The sequence below is a fragment of the Maylandia zebra genome, linkage group LG8 (genome assembly GCF_041146795.1).
Source record: "Maylandia zebra isolate NMK-2024a linkage group LG8, Mzebra_GT3a, whole genome shotgun sequence".
Classification (NCBI taxonomy): Eukaryota; Metazoa; Chordata; class Actinopteri; order Cichliformes; family Cichlidae; genus Maylandia; species Maylandia zebra.
In genome coordinates this window covers 24,836,430-24,857,485 of record NC_135174.1, presented here as the reverse complement: position 1 = coordinate 24,857,485, position 21,056 = coordinate 24,836,430, and the positions used below count along the sequence as shown (strand labels likewise).

Below are 21,056 nucleotides of genomic sequence, written 5' to 3'. Positions count from 1 at the left end.
ACAGCTTGCTTCCTTAGACCACAGTATGTGCATTAGCAAACATCATCTCTATATGGTAGGCACTGCACGGCCTGTTTTTTGTGTGTCCACAATGGAGACAAACATATCAAGAAGACTAGCTCTGTGTTACAGTCTCAAAACGGAGGTAGTCCATCAGGTGGTGGAAGAATAATCCTCTTGAAAGTGAAGTCAATTATGATCAACCCTGCACACCCACGCCATGCCCTGGAGGTTATCAACAGTAGCATCTTCAGCCAAAGACTCAGTGCACCACAGTGCAAGCTGCTATAAGACTGTAATGCACAATAATATTCGATCCAGGTTTGCATGTTATTGGCAGTTGTATTTAATTGTTTATATATTATTGACTTTATTAGGAATTAATATTGTTTTACTGAGGAGATAACTGACTGTGAGGTGCCGGGGTGTGTGTACTGCAAAATAAGCATCTGGTCTTCATCAGCCTTCCAGGGACTGATGATGAAAATTAGCCCGTATGTCTGTGTGTGACATGGCTACGGAAGAAGATTAGGGCCACTGGGAAAAAAAAATCTGAATTCTGAGATTAAAGTCAGAATTCTGACTTTTTTCTCAGAATTCAGGAAAAGAAGAAAAAAAGACGTGTCCACTTTTTTTCCCCAGTGGCCCTAATCCTCTTCCATACATGGCTTTGTGAGTAAAATGAACATTATCTGGTGTGAAAGGCTTAAAATAAAAGACAACCGAATCAAATACACTGACATTTATTTCAATACAGTCATTCATACATAATGAGACAAAATAAATACAAATCCGGAAATAACAGTACTGCAGTATATGCAATTTTCCCTTTGCATATGATATGTTCTGCATATCACAAAATGGAGTTCAGTACATCTTCAACTTATTTTTGTTCTTTGCAGACCCCAGAGAAGTCTGATGATTCTCAGTTCAAAGTCAAAAATGAAAGAAAAGGGAAAAAAAAAAAAGCTCATAAACACAGCTGGGTTTTTAGTTTAGGGATAATTTAATGTGGCTGAAGATATCAGAGCTCAAATAACTCAGCTGAAATATCCATTTAACAGTCATTTCCGAGTGCAAATATGCAAATTACGTTTTAAACTTTATAAACACTCATCTCAAATCTTCATTTTTAATGTTTTTGCCACACAGTTATTATTAAATTATTTCATTAAATGCATGAATAAGCAGCATAAACAAATCTCCTCTGTGAGCCTTAACAATTGCCTGTTTAATCACACATATATATATATAGAGAAACATTCCACAAAGCGCTCATATTTACACTAAATTTTTTTATTGATCAATCTAATTTTTTTATTGCATGATTATGGGTATAAAAAAAAAAAAGTTTTGGCCCCGTAATAGTGAGATATCATGGGAAAACTGTAACGCTTAAATTAAAAAAAAGAAGGCACAATCAAGATCTGTTAATCAAAACATTTCTCATTATTCTACAAGTACAGTACTAAATATTAATGCTGGAAATCATGTCTGAATAATTTGTGCATTGAGAGAAACAGAAAACATACTGTGGATCACTTTTGTGTAAACATGATGGTTAAGAAGACATTGACAAGCAAAGTAAAGAGCGTGAATGGTCACTTTTCCACTGCACAAACTTGTAGCAGGAACCAAGTTTACAGGAAGCCCCCATGATCAGCTCTTACAATCTGTGGAGATCCTGAATGCACCAAAAAAAAAAAAGGCGAAGGGTAAGACAACGCTATGATTTCTGCTCATACCTTGGTTTTTCTCTACTGATCGGTGCATTACAGCTTTTACCAGACTAGTATGTTTTGGTTCAGGAAACTGAAATAAGTCTTTGACGCAGTCTCCGAGACTTTCCATCTTGATTTCGGTCTCAGTTTCAAAATTATTAAACCACTAGTTAAACTATGAATCTGTGAAACCAGATGATGATGGTTGTCATTCGTTTTATCCACTTAAATTTTACAATTTGAAAGACTCCTAAACTTCTTTGTTCGAATAGGTTTGGGGGTTTTTCAAAGATTTTCTTGTTCTGAAACTAAAGAAGAAGAAAAAAAAAAAAAAAAAAAAAAGTAGTGTTTGATAGTAGTTAAGAACCTCTAAGTACAGGCTCTTATTCTGGAGTAGATTCTGATCCAGAAGCAGTCCTACAAGAGGTTTTACAGGAGTGGGTGTGGGGATTCCTGAGTTTAGAATAGGTAATGGTGCAAGCTACTTATTAGTTCCTGCAGTGGAAAACGGCCAACTGTAAAAAATGTTTGGATACAATAGATTGGCAGCACCCTCGACGTCTGACCAGGCCTTTTTTGATGTCGTGGCTGAATCAGAAATCAGAGAGGTATTTAAATCACTGGTCAGTAACATTTGGCTGCATCATGTGAGCAGCACGAGGCTCTGAATGCCTCTACATTAGTGCAAGAGAGTCTAGCTACTGTAGCACTGTGACTTCAAAACCTTCATCTTCATGCTTGCTTTAAGTCAGTTAGGGCAGGCAAACTCATAATTGCACTTGAGGTTACATCATGTGAAAGCTAAATTTTGTTTTCTTTACTCTCCACCAGCTTACGTTTAACAGTCTGGCCCCGTGGCTCACAGCTCAGCACTGTCCCTACTGACCGTGCTCAGTCCTGCAGATCCCTCTCCATGTATTTCCTCATCCGCTGACAGCGAGGACAGGACTGCTCATCAGCCTTGCAGCTTATATGAAACAAAGCTTTGCAATCTTCACACCTGGGCAAGAGAAAAAACAAACCAAATTAAAGGCACTGTGGACACAATTTCCACACCACTTCTAGTAAAAATACTAATGACCAAATTTAGCATATGTTAAAGGTTTTGTTTTGCTTTTCCACAAACTTAAAGTATGATTTTCACAAAAGAATTTCTCAGTCAGTTGACGGTGTCAGCCTTAAATCCTCCGATAGAGAAAATGTGTTTCCCCAATAATTTCCACACATATAGGTGTTATTTTTATAGCTTTGGAGACACAGATTTTAAGATCTTATCAATATTTTAAAATGAGGTACAGGACAAGACAGTCATTTATATTAGAACAGTTTGAATTCACGTTCTATAAAGCGCTTCTTTGGTAAAGCTGAGCGAGTGGTTGCAGTTGTCACACTATACCTTAGGCTCCTTCCGCCTCACACCCACTCTCACTCAGAAGCTCAAAGCCCCCTTGGACTTTCTCCACACTAATGAGTACACTGTAATTTTCAAAGCCACCAGACAGCAGTTGCTAATCTAAATCTAAAGTGTGTTCTCAGGTATAATTACTATTTTTGTTAGTGGAATCTGGCTGGTTTGACAAGAGTGCAAAGACTTCAGTTCCACTTCAAAAACAGCACATGAAAACAGGGCATTGAGGGATTTGTAGATGAGAAGATGGATCTCGTAAGTAATGCGTTACTTGACTGGGAGCCAGTGGAGATTTATGAGGGTGAGTGTGATATATTCCCCGAGCTTAGTGCATGTTAGAAGCCTGGCAGATGAGTTCTGGACATACTGGATTCTGTCCAGGGCTTTGCAGGAATTTCCGAACAGGACCCCACTGCAGGAAGCCAGCCGGGTGGTGACAAAGACACGGATGATCATCTGTTACAGATTTTGTGTGACTGATGTCAAGAGATGTTCATTAGGTTGGTGACAAATCCCATATGAGCCTGGAAGTAGTGATTGTAGTGAGACCTACTAAGATGGATGGTTTGGAGATGGTGGCACTGGCAGAGTTGCAGGTAGACAAGTTAAAATGCTAAGAGTTTCAGTGCGAGTGAGCAGGACAGACAAGTTTATTGTAACAGAAGGACTGTTCAGGATGAGCGTTTTGAATACAAAGTTAGAGAGGCAAAGCCGAGATGGTTTGGACATGGAGCTGCCAGACAGGAGGAAAAGCGGAAAACCACAGAGAAGAGAAGGAGGACATGCAGCGGGTTGGAGTGACAGAGGAGGGTGCTAGATATAGGGTGAGATGAAGGCAGGTGATCCACTGTGGCGACCCCTAAAAGTAGCAGCCAAAATAAGATCATTTTGGTCTGTGTGCTTTATTAAAAGTGTTTTCTACGTCTCTCTGGTAGATTGTGTCTTGCTATTCATATTAACAAGAGGGCTTCAGTTAATTTTTGTCCTGTTTACACTTTATATAGCCCACGTTAAAAAGCGACAGACAGTGGCGACTAAAAAGAACACTGAAAACACAAACAAGGGAAAGGAAGTCACACAGAAGAACAGGATGTTTAAAAAGTTGGAGCTGGTGTTTAGCATTTAATTTAGAATATTTGGACAAAAGGCTGGCCTCATTGTGGAGACTTTTTCCTCTTTCTTTTTAAAACTATTTTGTTTTAGGGCTCAAATAAATAAAAAGAATGAGGAATGAAGAGAGATGCCTTTGGAAAACATACCTTGTGGTTGTCTCAAACTGGAAGGGGAAGATGGTGTCATCAGAGTGGCATATCTGACAAATGTAGCCACGCTGGGTGCAAAGGTCGCAGCTGAACACGTGATTAGAGGCATGTTGCACCAGCCTGCGCAGAAAGTTTACATACTGGCCCTCTGCTACCTGACAAAAAAGAAATAAAAAAAATACAGATGCCTATATGTAGGTATTTTAAGGTGGCGGATCCTATATGCAATAAAAGCGGGCCAGAAGGTTACCTGTCGCAAGTCCTTGACACTGTACAGGTGGTTTGACTCCAACAGGTAAGTTCGCTGCCCCATTCTAGAGAGAGAAATGGAAGGAGATGAAAAAAAGAAAAGAAAGGTGTTTAACATGTTTTATAGCATTTAAATTGATTGTTCCTATTAAAAAGAAATTCAATAGGAACAATGTAGCCTAGAGTAATTTATTGTTATTGCCAAGGCATTCTGCCAAACACCTCGCTTTGAGTTTCTTGCAGGCTCCACTGCGGCAGGTATGCAGATATTCACCCAGAAGGCATAGCTTCTGCCTCTGCTCGTGGGCCTGACCCATGGACTCTGTGTGCGCAACCAACTCAGGGTTCAGCTGCTCCAGGTTGAGCAGAGGCTCTTGTTCTACCTGCTTCAGAAGCCACAGGGCTTTCTTAGACACCTGTGCAGACAAACAAGTGTAAGCAGTCTCATGAGGCTGACATGTTGCTTCAAAATGTTCAGCAATTTAAAAAAAAAAAAAAAAAAAAAAAAAGACAAACTAGAATATTTAGTTATGAGTGGGTTAGAATACATAAAACAAACCCGCACAGAAAAACTGTAAGAGGACTGTACTGTCAGTTAGCCTGGAGGAAATGCAAATAGTCTGTACTGCCATTTAACTCTATTTCAGCAGATGGCGCTGTATGAACAGTTTCTGTGACAAACAGCAACAACCAGACTTTTTGGTCTTAGAAAGAGGTGACCTCCTCAAAATATAAACACTGTTAGCACATTTAGTACATATTAGCCTAATCCATTCTTCAATTCCTGATTCAGGTTTGCACTGTAATAAATCAATGTTTGAATCAAACCTCAAAACTTGCAAGAAATAAAAAAGAAAAAAAGGTTACTCATTCATATTCATGACAGTGATCACATTTATGCTCATAATTAGTGTATGTGAACATAAATATTTCCTTAATTAAATTTGAGATATTAAATACTGAAATGGCATTTACTTTTTGACTTGATTGTTTTAGCAAAGCCGTCTTTTTATTTAACCTCAGAGGTCACAAAACAGTTAAGTTGCAAAAAAACAAACAAAAAACAAACAAACAAACAAAAATATTAGAAAATATTTCAAATGAGACTCAGACCTTTAAGATGCAAGTTCATAGAGTTTGGTGTAACACATTACACAGTGTGCTTCATGCTTCCAGTCTGCAGCACTCGTGTTAATACCCAAGGCCAGTTTCTTCAAATGACACTAAGCTTTCATCTAAATTAGCAGGTAGGAAGTCATATATGTTTGTTTTTTCTAATTGCTGTAACAAATTTTTTTATAGAAGTTTGTTTGCAGATAGTTACGTGTTGCACCTACCTCTCTTTGGGCAACATCCCAGTTGTGTACCATGCGTGAGGGGATGATGGAGGTGTCACCTTTGTGGCATGACTCACAGTAGTACAGCCCAGAGAACTCACATAACCTGGCTCTGCCCAGTGACAGTCCAATCTTCTGAGGACAGCCTGCAAGACACAGCAAAGCACAACTCAGTCTGAGTCACATCCACTCTAACAATGAGTCGGATTCCTCTTCCCGTAGACTCAATCAGTGATACATTATGATTTACAAGGCTATGCTTGATCTGCTCCACGTGTCAGAAGTTGATGTCTTTCATCCCAAGATTTATCCCCCCCCCACAAAAAAACCAAACCCCAAAACAGATCTGTCAGCGGGATTACGCAAAGAAACACCTGACCGAGTTTTAAGATACTTGCTAGAAAAGTGGGACAAAAGCAAAGGAATAATACTTTAAATTTCTTTTGGGAAAATAGGTGGATCTTAAAGATGGGTTTTATTGGTTTTGGGGTAAAAGGATCGTAAAAAATACAACTGAACACAAGATCAGGTCTTAGACTCCTAGGCAACATGCTGATTTTTATCATCACACTCAAAACCAAACTAAACAACAGGAAATGAACAGACTGAACAGACAAGTGCAAATCTTCCATAATCTCCAGTTTTCTTAATGTAAAAGTTTCTTCTTTTTTTTTAGTACATAAAATGACATTATCTACTGGTTTATGGATCCTGGATTTTAAAGTTTCAGCATTATTGTTTTGGCTGTCAATATATTAGTTTTGCAGAGCCAGAAGTGAACAATATTTGAACAAGAGATTGAAGTGCAAAGTTATTAGCTAACACAAGCAAGCTCAAGCCATAGGCTCACACACACACAGACGCATCTGCAATGATCAGTACCACACAGCAAGTCAGGTCCATTAAAATGTTCCAAAATGCACATTATAAACATTAGGCCATACCCTTAACTTCAAGTTTTAGTCAAATGCAAACAAATGCATTATTAAAGCATTCATTTACTGTAAAGGTTATTAATGAAGGACGAAACTATCCAAGAGTCCAAAACATGCTTTTTAATGCTGTTAAGCTGATAATTTTAAAACAAGGTTGATTTTGTCCGTCTCAGACTGCTGAAGTCTTAAATTTAAAAAAATGGTGTGCTCAAACCCAGTAAAGGGTTTTGACCCAATCACTTACACTAGAAGTGCAATGAAAAGCTTCAACTTTTGATACTGCAGACAGGATGGATTACCACAACAAGCAAAATCTGCTTGATTTTACATCAAACAGGCTTCAAAAGGTTTAAAGATATTTTTTAAATTCTAACATTACCTGCACATTTGAAGCCCTGAGTGTCCAGGCCCTTCTCTGAGGGAACTTTGAAAAGGTGAACAAGAAGTGCTCCATCTTCTTTTAGCCTATGCTGCACCAGTCTGTACAGATTTCCAGTCGCTTCCAAAGGTACCTCAGAGCCTTCACACTCCCCATTCTCCAGGTATGAGTCAAGAGCCTCTCGGATAAACTTCCTCCAAAAGCGAGCCTCCTTGTCATTCTCCGCTCTAAATCTAAGCGTTTCTCGAATTGTCAGGAGCTTGAAAAAGGCTGGTCCCCCCTGAGAAACATCGGGTACCACATCCCGGATTTCCTCAACAGGGTAATTTAGCCGCTGTAGCTTCCTTCCTTCTTTTACGAGAAATCCTTTCAAGGTCTCCAAGGAGAGAGAGAAAACCATACGTTCCCACGTCCGGGCCTCAGGATCTGTGGAGAAGTACAAAACAGCTTCTTTGATGGAATCTGTTTCTAAATTTGTAGTCGATGTCCAGTCAAATTCCTGCTGAGGAGGAGATGGAGAATCCTGCCCTCCACAAGCATCAGAACCAGACGGGCCTTGCTCAGGGCTGGAAGGGGACAAGGGTGGCGAAGAAACTGCACGTTCATCCACACCATTCTCACACCCGGTGTGCAGCACCTCCCACTGCTCGCCATGCGGTACTGGTCGGCTTTTGTTGACAGCCTCAATAATCCGGTCCACCCAGTCCTCAGCTTCGTCACGATTGGCCGCCCGGAGGTAAAGCCGTTTTCCAGGAAAGGTCAAGTCAAAGCGGCCCTCAGTTGAGGTGATGTGAACGTCTTCACATCGCACCAGGGAGCAGTTTTCGCAGCATGTCCGTTCATCTGCATTCCCATATAGGCGGAACTCAAAGGGTGACAGCTCGCAGTAGTAGTCGCGCCATAATCCTACGGCGCTGCGTCGTTCTAGGTGACCGAGCTTCAGCAACCCTCGAAAGGGGTTTGACAGCCCTGGGAAAAACACATACATAGATGACATTGTCGTGTTTTCACACTGAGAAGGCCTCTTTTATATCCATGTTTACTAGCTGAGCAATACATACAGAAAATTAAGCCACAATTGAACCTTTTGCATTATTTTGAGCAAAGTTGCAGGGTTGTCATAAATAAAAATAAATAAATAAAAGCTGGACTGGTTTTCAATGTAGCTGTCAACTGTGTGTTAAAACTTAAAGACTAAAAGAAAAATCCTTATTAGGACAGGGATTTGTGTCTATGTAAGAAACTATATTATTGTTTGTTAATGTGTTATTACATTAACGTCTGGTAATTCTATGACATTTAGGCCACGTTATATGGTAATGCAAATGTAACATAAGTAATCTAACAAATTACTTTCCCCAGAAAGTAATTCTTCCCTGGCAAGTCCTCTCAACTTGCTACAACACAGTGATGCATTGTAGAGAAAAAAAATGGAGAAGGAAACGGGGTTACAAGAAAAAGAACAGGCCGATATGTGAACTGACATTGGATTTCCAATCAACTATTACATGACTTCAGAGTTCCTGTTAGCAGCGCGAAAACAAAATGAAAAGAAGGCTTGGAATTCAAGTTGACATCCCCAGTGGGATAATTTCACCAGCCAACATTCCCCATTATTTGCTTCAATAGATAAGTTAACATTGACTCACAACACGGTTAAATAATCTAATCTGTTCATGTGAATGACTGAGATTAGCTACTCGTGAACAGTCCCATTATTGACAAAATGATTTTAAAAATAAATAATAACCATAGTCCATATGCTTTGTCACAAAATGTCCCATGACATGCTTCACTATCTGCGCTGTTAACGTTACTGTGTTACACTCTTTCACATTATTTCTATTTTTAAAACAGGCCATGGGACTCATCCAGGTGACGTCCTGCAAATGTAGTAAAATCACATTCCACAGTGATGTGGCCACACGCCAAGCATTATGTAACAGCAGGCGTTTTCTCTTTTGAGACCTGAAGGAAATTACCTGCTGGGAAAATCTGGGGGCGTGGCTTTAATCTCATTCCACGCTTTCTAGTGCTCCTGGACTTTAGTGCAGTATGTTACTTCATTTGTAATCCCTCAGTGGCTACCTGTATTGACCAGGTGTGCGCACACTGCAGGTACCACTAGAAGTGCTGTGGAGCAACGATTTTATATGTGGGCTTCTGTTTAGTTTGTTAACAGCTCTGTCTCTTTCACTTGAATGCAATGATCTATTTGTGATAGAAACTGTTTGTTCAGAGAAACTCAGTTGGCAGGATTCTGAAACTCAGATTTCTTTCCTCGGGCAGTGAGATTGCTGAGATTCCCCATAATTACTTATTCCTTCATTTATGCATTTTTCTTATATTGCATAAAATTCTTACATCTTTTTTTTTTTCCCCATGCACAAGCTTGTAGTGCTCAATTACAAAATAAAAAGAAAGAAAGAAACTTTATTATGTTCTCACATTGAGCACTGACTGCTGTGAATTATGCCCAGCGCCCAAAACTCTTTTCATACAACCGTTTATCATAAGTTTTACACTCAAAGCTTGGGGGACAGGGGATGGTACCTATTTGTCTGCGATGGACGACACTTGGACGTGACGGCGAGATGCTGGGCTCAGGTGCGGGAGGAGAGACAGGTGTGTCATCGCTGTCCGGCAAATTGTCCAGGTGGGGCTTATAAATGTCATCGTCTGAGATCCAAGAATAAGAATGCTGCAAAAAGCAGGAAAGGATGTTTTATTTAGCATTGGGAACTAAAGGGTTTCATTTGTATGTTAATGGTAAGTAGCAGAGTGCAGTTTGCAAAAAAAGGGTTCCCCTTTTATCATGTGTCATTGGTGTTAGTGGTGTAGAAGCTATAAACAGTGGTCTCTAAACGGTCACGTGAATTTAAGCACAAATGTGTCTGTCTTGACTAATGTTAAGAGATTTTCCTATATTTATGTAAAACACTAAGAAATATCTTTAGTTTTTCCCCATTCAGAGATCACAATTAAGAGTTGTTTTCACTCTAGGCATTTGCTGGTATAGTATGGCTACTTTCTGTACTCCATTTTATTAACATTTCGCCACAGGACTGGTTTCATATCACTACTAATTTGCCTTCCGGCAGTATTCTCACAGTCTATTAACACTGAACACTAGAACAGCAGGTTGGTGTGTTTTTGCTGTGCCCATGTGGGTTTCTGCTGCGTGCTTAAGCTACTTCCCACAGATCAGAGAGGTGTTTTTCAGGTAAAATGTCGCTGTGGATGTGAGTACTATAGTAAGACTCAGTACTCAGTCGATAAAAGTTAGCCCTAATTAGTAGGGGTGCAACGATATTCGTATCGATATTGAACCGTTCGATACAGTGCTTTCGGTTCGGTACGCATATGTATCGAACAATACAACATTTGTAATTTATTTTATCAATTTTCCTTTTGACGATGCTGTCTGTGTTGAGCGCTCAGTGAATCTGTGTTCGACTACTCCGCCTAGGCTGCACTGTCCAGCGCAGATCCACTGAGCGCTCAACACAGACAGCATAGTCAGAAGGAAGAGCGCAGGGCAAGCTAGCGAGACAGAAGTTAAGCTCTACTTGCAACAGGCAAATTGAACCTCATTCAGATCTGGCGTTTGGAATTATTTTGGTTTTCATGTGACGTATGACCCTGAAGGTAAGCGAGTCATGGACTAAAGTAAAACAGTATGTTGGATGTGCCATGCAATGCTCAATTACATTGGTGTGAACTAGTGTGTTAGCGCAGTTAGCTCGTTAACGTGTTGGCCGTCTAGCCCCATGCACGGAGCGATCGGCGGTAGCTCGTTAACGGAGATTTGCCGTGTTGTGGCGTTAAGGTCATTTCAACGAGATTAACCTGAAAGCACTAGTGGGAACACAACGAATATGACTGCACATTTACGCCGACATCATCCTAGTGCAAAGACAAAAACAACAAGCATGCTACTAACTTTAGCCGAGTCATTTAGACAGCTGTTAGCACATGATTCTCCTTATGCTGCTGAGAATATAGCCCAGAAGAAGCGGATAGTATAGCTTTTATTTTGGAAAGAGCCATTTCTCTGTAATAAACTCTCTTTTCCAAAGATGAGTGATTCCTCAATCAGATACAGGGCTCGCAATATCGCTAGCCCGACGTCCCGGAGCTAGCGATTTTTTTCAGTCGGGCTACCAAAATCTATCTCTGCCCTGCCCGTCGGGCTATTGTAGGAAAAATATATGTCAATGCTTTTGCATTCTTTCAGAAATGTAGCTGGGTAATTATGTCATTGGCATCGGTGAGCCACTGTCAATATGTGACATATTGAAGTCGCGTTTGAATTTGCGCTTGTTTTTTTGCTTTCACTTTGCAATCGTGCGAACTGTGTATAGAGAGCGACAGCACTGATCTGTGAGTGATGATAATTTGTGCACCAATTCCTCTGACATCGTCTTATTAATCGTTAGCTTACTATGCAAACATGACAAGTGAAATCTCCCGCAGCAAGCTTAAACATGTGAGAGGTTGATCGCGCAGAGAATCGCTGAGCTTATGTGAGTCGGTGTGTAAAAGCAGCAGGATATATATTTGAGTTCTGCTGAGCCAAATAAGACAGGTCGGGGTGAAGAAGTGACAGCCAAAGAAAAGCTTACCACAAAACGGAAAAGTTATGACAAATCAGACTATAAGGCAAAAAGAAAGTGCAGCTTTATGGTTTCATGGACAAAAGAATTTCTGTGGCTGCAATATGATGAGCTAAATAACCAGGACTGCACATAAGTGGTCCGCAGGTGCGCATTCGCTGTCAAAATAAAAAACACACACAAGGGTTAGGGTTAAATTTAAAAACTGTACTTTTGAGTTAAAATATATATTTATAATTTTAATAAATGACAAATTAAAAATGCATGAACATTTTTTTGTATCGAAAAAATATTGAACCGTGACACCAAAGTATCGAACCGAACCGAACCGTGAATTTTGTGTATCGTTGCACCCCTACTAATTAGACAAGGAGTTAGACGATGGATGGACGATGGATGGACGATGGATGGATGGACAGACTAAGTTAGTAAAACTAATGCGACTACTCACCATTTTTGTGAGGGGTTTTAAAATGGAAAACAATAAACACAAAATAACATTTTTCCATTATTTATTACAGATATTGTGTTGTTTTTTTCTCTATGCATTATTCAAGATTCAAGAATAAGAGTTGAACATCCTACTTGACATTTCATGCAACAAATATCAAATAGTTTTTTTGCATTCTACGTAATCAGCAACCACAGTATTTATGAACTGATATGAGTGCATTTGACAAATTTGCATTAAGGCCAGATAAAGTTTGTGGTTTTGCTCAAATAACGGCTACCCTCTACAGAGATGTTACACTTACTGATAGTGAATCTGAAGATGGCTTTCTGCTCAAGATGCTTGTAGAGCGACGTGGGCACTGATGAACTGCAGAGTCTGCGTTGGTTTTTTCAGAGCTTTCTGTTGGCTTCTCTTCCTGGACAGGCTCAACAGTGACACTTACTTCCTCCACAGGTTCTGCAGGTTCACTGACTGCTGAGACAAGACATATGTCCGAGTGCAATTCTGAAGAGGCACTTTTGCAGACTTCAGCGGGACACTTATCATCATCAGATGACGGCAGCTCAGTGGTTGTTTCTGGTTGCTCTAAATCAAGCTGTCCAAAGTTTGGAGGCTGGTACTCAGAAGCCTGGGGCTCACTGTCACTGATAATACCCTTCTCAGAGAACTGAGAAGGACCCATGCTGGAGACAAATGAGTCTTCCTGTGTCGAGTCCTGACTGCAGTGTCCGCTCTCCCGGAAATCAGTCAGCGAGCTGCAGAGATACAGATAACTCAAAACATGTATTCTACTTCAAGTTAAATAAAAGAAAAGCTTTTGTTGACGAAAGACCAAAAAAAACAAAAAACAAAAAAACCTCTGCATCCAAGCTGCTAATTTTATATACTGGTTATTGGCTGCTTTTCAGTCCCGTGCCAGAGCCCATATTGGGGTGGATGTTTTATTGGAGGCTATTTCCTGCCAATGATTAACACATATCTGGTGCTCTATTGATTATTAGAACAACAGGATGGTGTATGAGGGACTGACTAAAAATATACTACAAGATGGGGCTCATTCAGGTGCTAAGAACAGTTATTTAACTCCTATTTGCTCCAGAATGATTAAAAACTGTTTAAAATGTATACATACTCTTTCTGTGGCCTCTTGGTGCAGATGTTGGGATTAATGGCTGCTTCCAAGTCACATGAAGACCAATGCTCTCCTGTCGGGCTGCGGGGGTCCTGTCCCTGCAGAAGGCTGTCAGAGCTCAAGCTGGAGGACAGCTGAGAGGAGCCTGTGGTATCCAGGCTTAAATTAGAAGAACGAAGAGCAGTCTGACTCCCTTGTAAAAGATCTGATCCCCTCCCCACTAAAACTGGGCAGCCTCTCTGTACATCCAGTGCGTCCGAAGAACCCGATGACTGAGACACTGTATCCCAAATTTCCTTCCATATCGGTTTGGAGGTGGGAGGGTCTCCACCATTGAGGGGCAGGTCGAGTAAGTCTGCCTGGGACAAAGGGCAGAGTCCGGCAAGAGCCAGAGGCGTGGTGGTCCACTCATTGAGGACAGATGACTTGTAAGACAGGCTGAATGTGAGGGAGGCCAGACCCTGGAGGTAGCTGAGCAGAACCTCTCGCTCCTCCGGGTTCAGGAGCAAGGCACTGGGCTGATAATGGGCCTGCAGCTTGGAGTCTTCACGGAACAGCGATACGAGGTAGCACTCCAGGAGGCCGTGGTTGAGGGCCAGCCGTAGCCACGCTCGGCAGCGACCCACATCAGTGCCCACAAAGCTTATCTTCTCCAGCTCTGTGATCACATCACTAGGTAAAAAAAAAAAGAAAAAAAAAAAAAAAAGAGTGTGATAAACATATTGCATTTTCACAGAATAATACCTTAAATCAGTCATACTTAAACTTAAGAACAGCATCACTCAATATGAACTCTGAAAATCTTCAGGGACACTTCAATTCAATTCGATTAAATTTCTTTATTGTCCCACAAGGGGAAATTAGTTTAGCAGCAGGATATAAATAAACAGAACAATACTATAAAATAATAATGAAAATAATAGTGATAGAAAGTCCAAGGACAGTTATTTGCCATTGAGGAGACAAGATGCAGTGGGGATAAAAGAGACCTGGAGTCTTTTAGTCTTCCTCACAGGTACTCTAAAACGGCAGCCCTAACCCTTTACTAAAAACTCTGATTTAAACACAAGACTCGGATTAATGACCTCCTGACGTTTCTGTTCTTCATTTCATTTGATCAATCATCTCTCTTATTCTGTGTAATTCTCTATTAACAGCCTTCTTTTTTGCCATGTGATAATGATCAGTCAATTTTTAAAATCTTTTGTCTTGTACTTGTTTTGTAAATGGAAATATTAAAGCTTGAAAATGTTACTCAGGGAACTCAGAACATTTTAACTTCAAGCTTAACAATTGTAAATTTTTCACTGACCACACAGACAACCTGCATACCTTCAATACCCAAAAGGAAGCTGAGGGCCACACTTTGGGAATCACTGATTTGAATTTCTCAATAACATTGTTATTGAGAAGATTGAACATTGTATGTTCACTTTTCTTCTTTGCAGCCACCACATGCTGCTTTAAAGAGACACACACACATACACATGAACACACACCAAAACCCCCTCATCCAGGAGACACAATACTGTCAGAATTCTTTTTGCCTCCTGGAAGATAGTCTTAGCCCAAAAAAGTAGTTGTCATCAGATTACTCGATTAATCAGTGGAATAATTGTTAGAATACTTGATTATTCAAGTTGCCTCAAGGCACTTTGCATAAGGTAAAGACACTACAATAAAATGAACCTGAAGTCTAAGATAAAATCTACAAATGTATTTTTTCCAAAGGGAAAAAGTCCAAAACCCCCCAAATTTAGGAATAATTGTGCCTTGGTTCTGACTTACCGGTGGGTGACACTCTTGAGGAGGCTCCAGAAAAAAGGCTGAGGGAGGGGTCCACGGTCCCCTTTCCTACTGCTGCTTCGAGACTCTGAGCGGATGTACTTGCTCTTGATACCGTGGATGAAGATGGCCTCCAGGGCACAGCAGAGGAGGTTAGCATCGGAATCATCACTGGTGACTACCGAGTCTGACGCTACATATCGTTTCTGCAGGGCCTTGAGCGACTGCGCCAACTTCTCTTTGATCTAAGAAACAATACATGGAAGAGGAAAAGGATTTTAATAAAACACATGATAGGTTCAAGCTACAAACCTATTCGCTGGAACGTTGAAGGCAATATAATTACACAGCAAGCAAGACACGAAGTAGGCAAAGTTCTTCATGTTTCTCGTGCACAGGAGAGAACGGGACAAACGCCGTTCCTTCGCTTGACCCCAGTTGCTCTTGTCCGTTCTCCCGTAACACTGCTCTTTTATTGAGGTTACATGAATATGCATAGGTTCATTAACATATGACATCTACACACACACAAAGAGTACCTTGCCTTTGTGTGTGTGTGTGTGTATGTGATTTGTGTGAGGTCAAGATGTGACCCTGTGAAGACTCCCCAAAAGCTGGTGCCAGGAGTCTAGCGGGTCCATCTGAACAAAAGGCTCTTATACTTAAAGAGATATACGTGTGTTTGCTATATCAACAAAGAGAAGACAGGACCTCTCTTATGCTCCTAGGATGTGGGTGTGCATTCCACTCTAGAATGCACACCAAGCCTTTGCAGCCTGCTAAAGATCACAGTCCTATCACTACACAATTGATTATACACCTCTAAGCATATATGGTTAAACATTTCTAAGCATAAATGACAATCAACAATACAAAACCTAACAACACATTCCTCAACTGGTTCTGATGGGAAGCAGCTGTCAAACAAGAAAAAAAATTCCTGTTCAACCACATACATAGAAAACATCTTCAAGCATTAACTGGCACTTTTTTCTGCATTTCATTCCACAGTGTGATGACAAACAAGCAGTTTGAGATCAGCTGTGATGTTATGACACTCAACCTGTATATAACCTCCTGTCACATGTCACCCACTGTCAGCTGATGGGGAAAAAATAACAAACACATTACAAACAGACCTACATTATGTAAAAGGTTAGAGGACAAAGGCAGCTTCTTTCGCAACACACAAGAAACTTAGTGCTCTTGAGCACTGAAGAACTCTTCCTTTGCAGTGCTTGACTTGTTAAAAGAAAAACATCTACAGGTCCAGTTCCAAGCACCTGGACATATACGGTACATTAATGCAGCGGGGTTATTTTCTGCAAAACTAGAATTACAGGGTTTTTCCACGGTCCACGATGGGCCAGACAAGCACAGTTTGTCCAACTATACTCAAAGCAATGACTTTGTTTCACCTTACCTAATGATCTGAGGTCTCAAAGCCTTGTTAACAAAACATAAAAATTATTTATGTTTTTTTAACTCATTTTTTTCCTTTCATTGAAACATCTGAAAAACACATTTGAGAAAAAAAAAAAAAAAGCCATAACCCTGGGGTTTTCCTGGCGTCTGGAGGATGACTACGCACGACTGGTCCATAGTGACGGAAAATAAGATTTGGCATCTAAGCTAACAGAAGTTTCTCCCTGTTATTTTTAGCTATTTTATAAACAAATTTAAAAAAAAAAAAAAAAAAAGGTATTTTAAACTTGGGTAAAATAAGCCTCACTTTAAAAAAAAAAATACTGGTTACAAATATTTGTAATCATAGTTCTGGTTACTTTTCTTTGGTGAAAGGTCAAAAACCTCTTTAGTGGGTAGCTCCACCTATGACTCAGGCTTCCTACTTTTAAAGGATAATTTACGTCTTCATTTTTATGATCCTAGGAAAGCCTAGTTGGAACACTTCTCCATCTTCTTTAATTGAACCCTCTGGACATTGTGGAGGAATATAAATACCTTGGAGTACACAAAGACAATAAACTGAACTGGGTTAAGAACACCACTGCACTCTACAGTAAGGGCCAGAGTTGTCTCTATTTTCTGAGGCGGCTGAGGTCTTTCAACATCTGTCGGACAATGCTCAGGATTTTCTGTTAGTCTGTTGTGGTCAGTGCTATCCTCTATGCTGTTGCATGCTGGGGCAGCAGGTTGAGGGTTGCAGATGCCAACAGACTCAAACTGATCCGCAAGTTCCTGTTGCAGGAAGGGTCGTGTCTAGGGATGGGTATCGTTTAGGTTTTATCCGATACCAGTGCCAAACCGGTACTTTTGAAACGGTGCCGGTGCTCAAACTGGTGCTTAAAGAATGGAGAACACAAAATTGGTCCAAAAACCTCTCATGTTTAGCTGTTTTTTTGTAAAAAGATAACAATGTTACCTTTTCTGCAGCTATGGGGCATATATGGTATCACTCTTGGCTGGAAGCAGTGCTTAAACAACCGCAGTAGATGCGCTTGGTGTGAGGTCTCGCAGCAAGCTATCAAATACGGCGCATTTTTCGGCTTTTAAAAAAATTTGAGGTGTTACTTCCTTTGACAGTATCACAGTATCAGCTTAAAGCACTTGTTGCAGGCTGCTGAGTTTGCATATTTTGCTGTGAAGTACAGCCAGACTTTTGACCGCTTCGCCTTGGGCATTTTTAATCTGTAGTTCTGCTCTAAAAGAACGTACGTACCTGGACCCGCCTACTATCCTCGGAAACGTAAAATGATTGAATTCAAAGTGTATCACATCTCAGGAAAAACAAGCACCGAAATGTGCGCTGCTTTTCGGTCTGGTCGTTTATGTCAGAACCGGTGCCATGATACCGGTACCCATCCCTAGTCGTGTCTGAGAGGTGGATGGTGTCCAAGATAAGGACAATGCTGAATAATACCACTCCATTACATGCAGGCTAGTCACAGGAGCACGTTCAATGAGAGACCGAGATTACCAAAAATCACACTGCACCACACAGGAAATCATTCCTGTCTGTGGCCATCTCCCTGTACAACTCCGCCATCTAATATACTGTAAACACTGCAATAGTTACACCCTTTAACACACTCTCTACAGTAAAATAACAAATGACAAAGTTCACAGGTTAGAGTTAAATGTCAATCATATATATTTACCTCTGTAATATTCTTGATATTTATAATTGAGCAATTTGTATATGTTAGCACTGTTTCTTAAATTTGTAACCTTTGTAGCATATTGCATTATTTATTTAGTTTGGTCTGTTACTGTCTTGGAGCAACTTTAACACACATAATTTACTTAGGGATTATAAAGGTATTCTGGTTCTGAAGTCTACCATTCAGGCTAGAGTTAGACTCTCAAAGAGTAGCCCACAGACTGGTGGCAGCCCTTGGCAGTTAAGAACACAGTTTAAGTTATACAATCATATACAGTGCACAACAAATCTCTGCAAGCCATCATAACAGATTGAATATGAATGATGTTGAGGGGTTTAATTGTTGTTAGTGGTTAAAAAAAAAACCAAACACGTTTGAAGCAATAACATGTTTAACATAACAGCGTTGATGGTGAGAGGTGACCGTCTCACTTGTTGTCATTATTTAGATTCAAGAAACACGGGGTGATTCATTAAAATCTCAGAGTTATAATCAATTCTCAAAAATAGTCACACTGAAAATAAACTAATGTCGCATGTATCAAGTATAAGAAAGCCAATGTGTGAGTTAAAATATTAAAAGTAAACAGCAAATATTAGCCAGATCTATTCTTTGTTAAGTAATTCAGCTTTGTACTTCAGTGGTTTTATATTACAGTTCACCATAGACACACAAGCACAAAAAGTACTAACAGCAAGTTCCTGATTCCTGACACGATCACCCAGGACTGATGCGTCAGTTATGTCTATGAAAAAAATCTTGAAATACTTCTGAAATATGTGAAACTATTTCACATTAATTGTTCAATATTTGACTCTTGGGTTAATTTATCAAAGTAAGTAAGACCCTCTGAGACAAAACATGTCCACCACTGATCTAAAAGGATAGAACTTGTTACAAGTTTCTTAGGTTAACCTTCATTCAGTCTTTCAATGCAGGTCCCCTGAAGTGTGCACAACAGCAGCAGAGCGGTCCATTTGGGCTTTTTCCCCCTTCCTGTCTGTACCAGAAGACCTCCTGTAGCCCTGGGACTACACCTATGCAAGACCAGCTTCACCATTAAACATAATGAAAATCCTCTGTTGATGAGCTTAGTACCGGGATTATGATGCATTTCCTCTGCTGCATCCACTATTAGTGGCGTATTGAAAACAGGCTGTGCTGTTGTCGTTTTGTTTTTGTTTTTCTTTTGGAGCACCCCATGTCCCCCACAACCTAAACATCAAGGGGGTACTTTGCATTACAATACTACTTAAATCTCACAAGTCAACTCTCACGCTGTCTCACCAGCAGAGGAAGGAGCCAGACAGAAGTGAAATCCGCAACGTGAAACGAGCTGATTCTTACCTTTTTAACATCCTTAGTCTCGTGGTGAGCTTCAGTCTGCGTGGCGAGCATGGCACCTCCTGGAATAAGTTACTCCAACATGGCACACTGAAACACACACAAAAAGACCTGCCCTTTTTGCACTTGCAGGCTTGACTAACAGCGACCAAACGAGTCATGCGAGTTTGTATCCTGAATATGGCCACGCCTTCGAGCCAGACATGTGACGAGAAGGAAACGAGTTTCCCTCCTCACATCGAGTTTCCAGAATTTCCTATCACGAGGCTGTGCTCTGTGACATTATTTGCCATTTCATCCTTTCTGTGAGTAGCCCTCCAAGTCACGTGAAGCACAGATTAAAGAAGACGTCTGCAGGGAAGTAGCTTCTTACTTCCCCAATAAAAACTGAGAGGCACTCTGAGAACTAATTAGGATGTAATCCAACCACCCTGACATCATCACATCCAAATAAGATTGCGTTAAATACATCAAGTGCTGGGCTATCAGCAAACAAAGTACTGTTTACCAAACAGTGGCTGGTTAATAGTTTCGTTTTAAACACCCAAAGCGACATTTAGAAGCATTTGTTTTCTCTGCAGACGCTTTGCAGTGACGAGCACTGGGCGTATGTGCATTAATGACAGAAATGCACGACCGAAACACTGTAAATTAAACAAATAAAATAAAAAAGCTGTGTAAATAACGAAATGTCTATCAGCTATGTAATAATATTAAACCCAGACGTTGTCGGCGGCTTTTACTAGCTAAGTTTTGCTTACCGAAACAAACAGCCTGGCTAACAGGTCGAAAAACAAGCGCGTGTCCTCCTTAAACTAACGTAAACACGGGAGCTGCACGTTAGAGGCACAAAAATCCGTGCAGTCACTCTCCATCGCTTCCAAAACACCTAAAAATAGAGCAGAAGTCAGCTCGACTTTAGACGCTCGACTGTCACCATCCAACTGAAAACGAAGTGCATCATGGGAACTCAGACTAGTGATGCGTTCAGGCTCCATCACAAATGCTGTGAAACTGAGCTTGTTCTCATGGATTCTCTTCTTGTCGATCTTTTTCTTCTTCGTGAGCTTCTTTATGATTTTCTTGATCTTCTTCTCATTCTCATCCTCTTCAAGGACACAGTGGATCATCTATCTCACCCTATCTTAAGCATCCTCTTCTGACACACCAACCCTCTGCATGTTCTTCTTCGCTACACCCAAGAACGTCCTCCGTGGTCTTCCCTTTTTCCACGGAGCTCCATCTTAAACATCCTCTGCCCAGTATATGCAGTATCTCTTGTCCAAACCATCTCAGCCTTACCTCTCTAACT

General features: G+C 40.5%; 1 protein-coding gene across 3 annotated transcripts; it reads right to left on the bottom strand.

The window, feature by feature from the left end:
* Window positions 1-727: 727 nt before the first annotated feature.
* plekhm1 (pleckstrin homology domain containing, family M (with RUN domain) member 1) lies at window positions 728-20,710 on the bottom strand. Of its 3 annotated transcripts, XM_012920644.3 has the most exons (13): window positions 20,506-20,710; window positions 19,748-19,834; window positions 15,282-15,523; window positions 13,494-14,165; window positions 12,663-13,116; window positions 9,845-9,992; window positions 7,292-8,260; window positions 5,978-6,123; window positions 4,863-5,056; window positions 4,642-4,705; window positions 4,389-4,546; window positions 2,608-2,721; window positions 728-1,684 (listed from the first exon to the last, which is right to left on the bottom strand). In XM_012920644.3, the coding sequence occupies exons 2-12, from the start codon at window positions 19,796-19,798 to the stop codon at window positions 2,613-2,615; spliced, it is 3,207 nt and encodes a 1,068-aa protein (XP_012776098.2). In that variant the 5' UTR covers window positions 19,799-19,834; window positions 20,506-20,710; the 3' UTR covers window positions 728-1,684; window positions 2,608-2,612. The 3 variants fall into 3 exon arrangements, with proteins under 3 accessions (XP_012776098.2, XP_004556813.2, XP_004556812.2); XM_004556756.3 differs by having other exon boundaries at window positions 728-2,721; XM_004556755.4 differs by lacking the exon at window positions 20,506-20,710 and having other exon boundaries at window positions 728-2,721; window positions 19,748-20,494.
* Window positions 20,711-21,056: the final 346 nt, after the last annotated feature.